The 10,389-nt window shown below is 34.7% G+C and overlaps 1 protein-coding gene and 1 pseudogene across 2 annotated transcripts; one reads left to right on the forward strand and one right to left on the reverse strand.

Annotated features, from left to right (window-relative positions):
- Positions 1-4,115: 4,115 nt before the first annotated feature.
- On the forward strand, positions 4,116-5,557 carry LOC143548867 (uncharacterized). Its single transcript, XM_077039924.1, has 2 exons — positions 4,116-4,386; positions 4,641-5,557. Exon 2 carries the CDS (start codon positions 4,709-4,711, stop codon positions 5,555-5,557), a length of 849 nt encoding a protein of 282 aa, XP_076896039.1. The 5' UTR covers positions 4,116-4,386; positions 4,641-4,708.
- A 1,072-nt stretch (positions 5,558-6,629) lies between these two features.
- On the reverse strand, positions 6,630-8,732 carry LOC143548878 (peroxidase 51-like; annotated as a pseudogene). The gene is made up of 4 exons (XR_013138031.1): positions 8,479-8,732; positions 8,182-8,382; positions 7,925-8,090; positions 6,630-7,190 (listed from the first exon to the last, which is right to left on the reverse strand). The product of XR_013138031.1 is annotated as a peroxidase 51-like (transcript).
- Between the last annotated feature and the right edge of the window lie 1,657 nt (positions 8,733-10,389).

Genomic DNA, 10,389 nt, shown 5'->3' on the forward strand with positions numbered 1-10,389 from the left:
AACATCTGCGCGTGAGAATAAAGAGAAGACCTCGCGCATCCTCAGGATAGGCGCATATCACACATGCACATAATCAACCTCGTCCTTATCCAAATCAGGATAATGACAACCCTGATTGTGCTCATCAAACAACCTTCCAGAAGGTATCCTTTAAGGAATAAAGAATATGCTGATGTTGACAGCTGCCAATGAAATGTGGACAACTCAGCAAAACCCATGTGCTACCACGTGATTGCACATGGGTCAGGTGAAATACCTTGGTCAGAGAATAATCAATGAAAAAGCACCAGGTGTCCTAAGGACACGTGGCGCGAAGCAATAGGAGGAGGCCAAAAAGGCCCTAATGGGATCTGAGCCCAATCATTGGAAACCCTAGCACTATAAATACCACACCACCTCCACAAGGGGAGGTAAGCAAGAAAATACACTCTAAACCCTTACTCACTCTCAGATTATTATTATTATTCTCCTACAATCTCTTATTCTCACACCGGAGGGTTACCCCAAAGAGGACCCCTCTGTCCCTTTCTGAGGGGTAAGTTCACGGTGCTGCTCGTTTTGTAGGTGGAAGAATTCATACTCCGGAGAACCATCGGTGAAATAGCATACTCATACCCGAGGAAAGTTGATCGTCTACCAGTGAGCCGATCCACGTTTCTTCAAGACCCTTATAATAGCAAAATGTGACAAAAGCATATATATGCATAAGGATAGAACCTATACCCTGATATTTTTTATGCTAAATTTGAAATTATTTGTTGATGATGCAAAGTTATACGGTGTATATTCATTTGTGTAATATGTCTAGAGTATCATTATAATATAGTTTTGTTCTATTTACGGAGTTGATTAAGGCAAAATGAGAATTTCTATGTAACCTTACAAATATTACCTCATAATACAAAAACTTCATTTAGTATTCCTATTTCCTAAGATTCTTGGTATCAAATTAACAAGTTTGACTTTCTTTAATGCTTGGGAGTATGATTCTATGATCTTATATAATTTGCGGTATTATTGAACATAGGAAACATGATCAAATACATTTTATTCTTAACATGAAAATGGTGAGAACCAATTTGTTGTTATGATTAGGTTTATTTTTATAAGTGTTTGCTGCTATTTTTTGTTCATATTTGCTAATTTTCGATTATGAGACGTTATAAGTATTTGCTTATTTATATTTTGTTGTTATTATTAGATGTTTTCTTTTGCTGTTATAAGTATTTATTGGTATATGTTGTTATTATTTTTTTATTGATTTTGATTCTTTTGTTGTAATTTTTAAGTTCTTTTCTTTTTTATTATAAGTCATTGTTTATGTAGATTGGCATTATTTTTTACGTTCACATTTTTAAAATAAATTGTCATTATTTCCTACGTACTCATGTTAAGATCAAAATGTACATGAACCTTCCACTTGAACATAGTCTTAATTTTATGGGTTTCTGTCGATGTGACCAATTACATGTACTAATGCATATTTGGTCGGTTCATTTGGCATTCTGCATTCATCAATCTATCTTTGAGTATTGTGTAATTTCTCTATAAGAAATTTGTTTCATGCTTCTCAAAACGATAACGTGCAGTGTCTCATTCTAAAGGTGAACAAAAGACGTTGTCACATTGTTCATTGAATCATCATGGCTTCATAACCATTTTTTTATATTACCGTGTCTTCTACTGAGTTTTCTTCTTTTTTTTCCCCTTATGTTGGGGCAATTTATTTGCTAGGCAACTTAATATTCACAACCCTATTTTTAATTATTATCTTTTTAATTAATGTTGGAGCAATTACTTGTCAAGCAACTTAATAACCACTGCGGACTTTAAACGACTTTAAACTTGAGGTCTTTTTCCAACAAAAAAAAAATTAATCAAATTGAGGTCTTGTTAAGAAACAACGACCTAACTTAGGTAAAGTAACATTCTAACCTATACCCAAGCTGGTCTTAATTTGCCACCGCCAATACCATAGCTTTCTATAACTAATGTAACACCTTTTTTTTTTAATTAACATACAAAAAAAAAACAGAGAATTGTATAAGTACTCCGTAAGGGATAACCCAACGGCAAAAGGTCACCATTAGCTTACCCAACTGTCGGATGGAACCTTAAGCTCCTTCAAGTTATCTCTAGTATGGTGAAAACCCACCCACCTGAAGGTCCATTGGTGGTAAAACCTGTATGCCCATAGCATCGAACCGAATATCATAAAGATCTCAATCTTCTTTCATTGAGCCATTCATACCCTCCCCAAAGTGATGTTTGAACAGTGACCTAATGGCAAAAGGCTAATGCCAATACTGTTGCTTTCCAAAACTAATGTAACAATTTTTTTTAACATGCAACAAACAAATAATTTTCTAAGTACTTCGTACAAGGTGACCTAATGGCAAAAGACCATTGCCACCCGACCCAACCCAGCCGTACGGAACCCTTAAACGCCTAAAAGTTATCTACATTTTTAGGGTAAACCTACCCGCCCGAAAGCCCACTGGTGATAAGCCTCGGATGTCCCTCAGGATCGAACCCGAGATAACAAAGATCCATGTCTTTCTTCATTGAACCACCCATGCCTTTCTCAAAGTGTAGTCCGTGGGGATCAAACCTGATATTAAGAACCCGTATTTCCTACCACTACACCATATTGAAGTGTACACTAATACCAATCCCATGTATATTTTTTAATTATTTGATGTACTTTAATATATGAGAACTACAAGATAGTGTTCCAAACTCCTAGTAAATGTATTCCCAATAATTCTAACTAGGAGCACCGCCCCTTTTTTGCAAAAACATCCATTAATACGTTTCGTATAGGTATATATGTGACGTATATTTTTTAATTATTTGATGTACTTTAATATACGAGAACTGCAAGATAGTGTTCCAAACTCCTAGTAAATGTATTCCCAATAATTCCAACCAGGAGTACCGCCCCTTTTTGCAAAAACATCCATTAATACATCTCGTATAGGGCTATATGTGACGTATAGACTCCTCGTATAGCCATATACAAGGCGTACAGGGGGTGTGGGACTGTGGGGTGTCCCTAGTAGAACACTTCCCTATCCCAAATACCAAATCAATGTCAATAGAATTAGCATGATCGCACCTTGGTCACCAACGAGTCACTGACTACTGAGCATGATTCCGACCTATGCAAATAGTCAAATATGACAATATTACACACAATATTCTTCCTAGAAGTAACTATCAAGATTATGTCCCACAATCCTGTGTTGGGTTTAGACATGAGAACAATCACGATAATAAGAATTCCAAATACAAAGGTTTTTATAAATAAGCAAAACTTACAAACATTTAATCTTACAACATGTACAAATGGATGACACACATGCAAAACAAACATGTTTTCAAATGAACTCCGAGATGTTCAAAATATCGTGGAATTCCAACTCATTTTATCTTTAGGTTTTTCAGGCTCCGTAAAACTTTCTTTCCTACTCTTCACTCTTTTAAAAGCACCGTGTTATACGAAATAACAAAATCAAATAACTAACTGCAAAAGGTAGTCCGTAGGATATGATTATTTGCAAAGAATCAATGTGCTTACCATTTAATCGTGTTTTATGCACTTGGTAGATAATAGTATACTAAAGTACATGTTTATAGGGGTTCTATTCGATTCACTAAATATGATAAACATAACTTTCTGTAAATTAGACTTTATATGAAACATATAAACTCATCGACTTGTAAGAATTCAAAAGTTTTCAAATATTCGGCTGATTTGTTATATCCATGTAAAATATCCTTTATTCACATGCCTTAACTATTCGTTATCAATACAAGTATTGTAAGGTGACAAAATACTCATGTACGTTAAACCCGACGACATTATGTCTTTAAACAAAATAAGTACTTGTATTATAACACACCTCAAGTTTTTTATTCGATTTTACAAAGTGTCGGACTTCATGTAAGCATATATTTACCAATTACCATCATATAACTATTTAACATCAATAACAATACACTATGTCTCATCTAGTTTTTCCAATTATAAGAAATATGATGTAACAACACACCTTCAATCACAATAACATAATACTTCCAAAGTTTAAGAAAAAATGACAAAAGGTACCAAACCAAACCACTTATTACCGAACACATACAAATCAGTTTTTACTTTTTCAAGGTTTAAACCCAACCGCTGACCTCGTTTCATACCTTGAACCTTGTCCACTTACACCTTCACACGTGTAATAACCCACACGTGTCTTTGACTCTCACCCCTCCAAAAGAAGCTTCCAAAAAACCCAAACACACACACTTACGAACCCTAACCACTTCGATCAATCACCCACTTCGATTTTTCAACTCCAAAGTCAACTTCCTTATTTCATTATTCAATCAGAGGTATAACCTTTCTTTACTTCTGTTCGATTCGTTCGCCTAATTATTATTATTATTATTATTATTATTATTATTATTATTATTACCTGTTAGTTTAGTTCTTTCTTTTGTTATTTCAATTCGATTGTGTATGATCTTGTTTATTGAGCTGTTTTAGTCCAAGATTTATGAAACCCACTTCGTATTCGATCCAATTAAGTAGTTTAAACTTCTGTCTGATTCAATTATTATGTGAATTGTTTGTTTATTTGAATCAGTGTGCAAAGTTGACTTTTCTTGCTGAAGTCAAAGTCCTTTGATAATAGTGAGATTTTGAGTAAACAGAATGCCAGCGGTTCGGCATTGCAGTGGTACTCGGGTTGATACTTTCGAGCTTAAAGTTCAGATGGAACGGAGACTCGGGTCACAGAAATCTCAGAGTTATTTTAATCTGCTGACTAGATATTTGAGTCTTAAGATTGGGAAATCGGAATTTGATAAAGTTTGTGTTTGTTTAATCGGTCGGGAGAATATTCGGCTTCACAATGAACTTATTAGAGCGATTTTAACGAATGCGGCCGTCTGCAATACGCCGCCTCCGAAGCAGGTCAAACATGACAGTTTGTTGACTTTCAAAGACGCGACCGGTGGTGGTCTGCAGTCGATATGTAGAGACGCGTTCCCTCAGTCGCCTAAAAAAGGAAGAACACCAATTATTCGTGAAAGGAAGTTTAAAGACAGACCGGGTCCCGGTTTGAATGAGAAGAGCCATGAAAGGGTTCCAATTACAGCACCGTTTGGGATTGATACTCACTCGAACAAGAAACGAAAAGTGTCACGTGATGATACGGATTCTTCTTATTACAACGGTCAACTTCAAAGTACAAGTGTGTTGGAGAATAGATTGAAGCAAAAGAGTAAAATGGAGGGGTTGGATGTTACTACAGATTGTGTTAACTTATTGAATAACGGACTGAATTGTTATTTGAAGCGGGTTATAAAACCGACTCTGGAGTTAGCTAGATCAAGGTGTATACGAGAGCCTGGAAAGAAGTTCACAGCATCTTTGTTGGATTTCCGGATGGCAACGATGGTGGACCCCAAGATTCTTGGAGAAGATTGGCCCGTTCAGCTCGAGAAGATTAGTTTGTCTGCTTTTGAACAGTCAACTGGTTTGGGTTTGGAGAATAAATAATATGTTTTGCCGTTTGAAAACCACAAAAATTTTGGTTATAGAAGATTTAAGTTGTATATACATCTGAATGCTGATTCTTCGGGACAGGACTGCTGTCCATTGAAGTATAACGTTATGAATACTTTTGTAAGATCTTAGTCCGCTTCATATATTTTATTGGTTTTCTTTAACTCTTACTATAATACTATCTGTTGATACTATCACTCTTGTTTTTTTGAGTTGTGGAAGTTATTTATATTATAGTCAACACCCTTTGTGTCACTGTTTCATTTTGTTATTAGTAATCATATGCTACTTAAACTCTTTCCCTTAAAGCAATCATATGTAACCGCTATCTTTCTCCTCGGACCTCGCCTCATATTATTATCGATTTTTTTAAGTGGAAAAACATGCAATGACTTGACTTATCCAAGGGGGCTTTAAAGCCAGTGGGCATCCTAAACTTTTGCAAAGATTTACAAAAATTGCAGTTTTTCAAGACTTCAAATCATGAAAAAGCTCTGTTCTTGCAGAAGAGATTGAATGTGTGCATAGTCACAAGTCACAACTAGGGGTGTGAGTTTTGACAAAACACGAACCTAACATGATTGCGGGTTTGGGTTGAACCCATGAACCTGTTTATTTAAACAGATCCTGTTCGCTGGCTGACCCGTATATTTATTTTTTGTTTTGTTATAATAACTCAAAGCCATATGGGTCTAATTTATGTCAAAATTTAAACTTTTAAAAATACAAATTGTCATAGTTTAATCATAAATGTTTTAGAAATAAAATTATTTGTAAATGTATAATTTCTTAAGTACAAATATGAAACGGGTCGTGTCCGTGGCACATGTAATACAAGTGCCATGATTTTTGCGTTGGTGTCATGTTTCGGGTTTGACCAGCGAACATAACCCGTTTAGCATCCCTAGGCACAACATATGAACAGACAAGATTTTGGTAATCTTGAAATGTTTCAATACCTTTTTTGTTCCTTTTAATTGTGTTGAAAAGTATCCTGCTACCCTTTGGCTGCATGGTTTCTTGGCCTCACAGTCCTCATAGGCAAATCACATAACAAGTAAACACATTATTTAAATTATTTACTTTCCTTCAATTATTATGATGATAAACAAATGGGAAAGCCATCATGTTATTACAGACAATACACCCTTTATGCCTTTTATCATTTCCTTATTGTAACGGAATTCGTGTATTTAGCTCAACGGTATTTGAGACCAATATCAATTAAACGCAGAACAATCCAGCCTGATATTTCCATTACTACCCGTCTTAACTCCAACCCGACCCAGTTTAGTCATAGCTGAAATAAACGCGTTATTGAAAGCTTGTGAGCCGGAGGCCCACGCGTCCACAGTCGGTTTGGACCTTGAGTCAGTGAACAGGACCTGGTCAGAAGTAAACAATCCTTGTCCTTGTTGCAGGTTCTTGTAGTACACATTGTCAAATGTTCTTGGTGTGTTTGGGTCCATGTTTATAGCTATCCTCGGGTCAACATTCTTGGGACACTGTTGCTGCAGTTGGGTCGCATACGTTGGGTTTAGAGTTGGATCAACTGGGTTCTGCTTGCTGAAGTTGTATATCCTGTTTGAAAACTGGTTGCAATGCGAGAATCCAAGGGTGTGTGCACCTGGACATGGTAGTTAATGTAGCCATCTTTTGTAAATGTGCTCAAAAACCTTAAATAACTTATGATAGTTTTAAATTATACGAATAAACGTCCCCAAAAATTGAAATTTTAAACACTTTTTGTTCGATAAAAACCAGAACACCTTAAATATATATATAACGGAAACAACACCCAATGTGAACCGAGTATCTCAATTTTTTCATTGAAGTCAAACTTTCCTTGCCCTTTTAAAGTCACTCAACTTTCACTTCAGTGTGTAAATATGTGTAATTTTTTTAATATGTATTATTTAAAAAATAATAAATTAGTCAAATTTAAATATATGAATCTTCGTTACTATAAGTACTTTTTTTTACTAAATTGAATGGGAGGTAATATTGAAGAAAAAATTAGCTTTCATAATTGTTAAATAAGTCAACTGAAAAATAATATTTAGTAAACTGTAAGCAATATTAATGTTTTTATTTCATTTGTCTCAATATTTAAAAAGAAATCGCCTAGGCTTTAAACATCCGATAAACTTGAGTGACTTTATAGAACCATGAAAAATTTGAGCGACTTTAACGAGACATAAAACTTGATCATTATATGTAAAGGTCTCTAAAAAAACATTACAAAAACTTATATAATTTTAGAAGGTGCTATGCATTTTGCTATATATCCGTTGATAATGATAAAAATTAACAAAAATTATTCGATTCATAAGTAAACGTGTTCAAGATATAACATGTTACCTGAGAGTGCAATCATGTCAGCTTGGGTCAACCCATGACCAGCAAACATCCGATTAAGTTGATCCAAATTCATGTTCGGTTTCGGAAGATTCCCACCTACACTAGCCGACGTGGAACTCAGCCCATCTAATCTCCCTAGCTCCACCGCGTACGACGGTCCACCCGCCTACAACAACCACCAACCATAATATTATGTTATTATGTCATTATCCAAATTACATTAACCGTCTGTAAATAAACAAAATATCAATAAGTACCAGCGCAACTACATCCCGTGTTGCCATGGTGAGAATATCCGCACACGACACTTTATTTTTACAACTCGCGACTGCATCAACCGCAGCTTTGGCTTTAATAACCGTGTCAAACCCGTCCCCAGCCAATGACAGATTATCCGGGTGGTCTTTCTCTGCAGTGTTGGACCCACTTGATGCTATCATAACTGAAGCGTCACACCCCTATTTATTAACCAAACATAACACATTAATAAGTTACAACTTACAACCTTAAGCTGTTTAATGTTAATATAAGTGTACGTTTTTATATAAACGAACCTGAACGAAACAATCATGGAAAAACAAACGAAGAGTGCCCGAGATGGTGACAAGGTCTGCTTAACCTTTGCTGAGACTGCGTTGCGAACGATGGTTTCCACATTCGGGCATATTTTCGCGTAGTAGTTTTGTTTGAGTTGTGCATAAGTGAAGTTTGAGAATATGAGAATTGAAGAGAGAACAAATACTTGAATAAAAGTGACTCGACCCATGATGAAGGAATAATAATATGTGTTTAGTTTGTTCAAGGTTGATACACTTAATAATGGCAATAAGCTTTATTATATAAAGAAGATATAGGCAAACCAAAGTTGTGTTAAGTCACAAAGACAGCTGTTTAGATTTGGAATATTTTTGAAATTTTACAGTGTCATTTATTTTATATTTAGGTTTAATGGTCAATTTTGGCATGCAAAAAATGAAATAATTATTTAATTTATTGGTATAATTATCTGACAAGAAAAAGAAGATGAGTATATGGGGACAAACTGCTAAGTAAAACGTAGGAAACGTATCAAAGTTGTGGGCTAGCATGCAAGTTGTTAAACATTGGTGAGACCAATCAATGGTTTTATTTGTTTGTATATAAAAGAAGTAAACGCATATAATTTAAATTCATTTTTGCATTTTAGATATTGTTTGCTGAGTATGATATAATAAAGGCATGAAGTGAAAGAACATAATTCAAAGGAGCTAAAATGAAAGAAAATTAAAGCAATTAAGACTAACATTACATCAAAAATAATGTCCAATTATATACTACGTGGCAAATAGAGCTATATATTCAAGGGCAATGAATTCATGATTTAAGTACAACTTTTTTAACGGGTATTTATCAAATTCACTGATTTCTCTTGTTAGTTATATACGTTATTCATATGAGATACGGATTTATAGAATTTGATGTAACGACATATAGCGCATACAAACGTATACTTGTGATTCTAGCTCGTGTTTGTTTGAGAAGACTTAACCAAAATTTAAACTACTTTGATGTGACGGTCGTCGGATGAGTACGTGAATCTATCATACTTTTCCAAAGAAACTTATGAATGGGGAGGGTCCAAAACTTTATTCGTGAATGTGACATCAAGAAAAATGAAGTGAAACCAATAATGAACCCGAGGATTGGATTATTGTTTATTATTATAATTATATATATTATTTTAGGAAGTGTTGTTTAGGAAACAGACATCGATGGCTAAGTCAACGCCGGCCCTTTCTTTGCCGGCAACTTGATGCATCTTGGTTACCATAGTTAAGTTATGAAGTAAGAAACAATTAGTGGGCAATTACTGGGCTATATCTTATCCAAGTAATTAACATTTTAAAGTAATATAGTAATAGTAATAGTAGTAATAGTAATGATTCAAGTTTTATCAACCCAATTTGTTACGCTTACTCTACAACAAATTTAATAGTTCAGTAAACGAAACAAATACGAAGCATACATTTTCATCATTTTGTATATAATACAAACTAACAGGTTCAAACCAACAAAACAATCTAACCGGTTTCTTTTGATGTATTTATAAACCATCGCATGTATTCGGAGAAAGTAATCTTAGTAAAAACGGAACGTGAATGTCCTTGTCATTGCCTCATTGGTGCAACGCAGGGTATAAAAATGTTGCAACAACGTATAACGAGGCTACCAATTGAGGTTCTAGACTAGCGGTATTAAAATGTGCAGTAAGCATTTTTTTTTTCAAATGGTTGAGAGTTGTAATCTCATGATGGACATCGATATAGATTTAAAAGATTTGATATAGAAATTTAAAAAAAAAACATAAAATTCTTGATTTTGGGGTAAAGGGTGTTGTGTAATATTAAATCAACGTTGGAGTTGAAGCTTGTTGTTACAGTTTCCAAGAGGTCTTACTTTGTACGTAGCCAGGTCAGATCTCTTAT

Source organism: Bidens hawaiensis, unplaced genomic scaffold (genome assembly GCF_021521415.1).
Source record: "Bidens hawaiensis isolate Kalapana, Puna unplaced genomic scaffold, B.hawaiensis_p1.1 tig00015291_1, whole genome shotgun sequence".
Taxonomy (NCBI): domain Eukaryota; kingdom Viridiplantae; phylum Streptophyta; class Magnoliopsida; order Asterales; family Asteraceae; genus Bidens; species Bidens hawaiensis.

Coding starts and splice junctions, on each gene's coding strand:
- LOC143548867 (XM_077039924.1), top strand. CDS start 4,709: ATGCCAGCGGTTCGGCATTGCAGTGGTACTCGGGTTGATACTTTCGAG.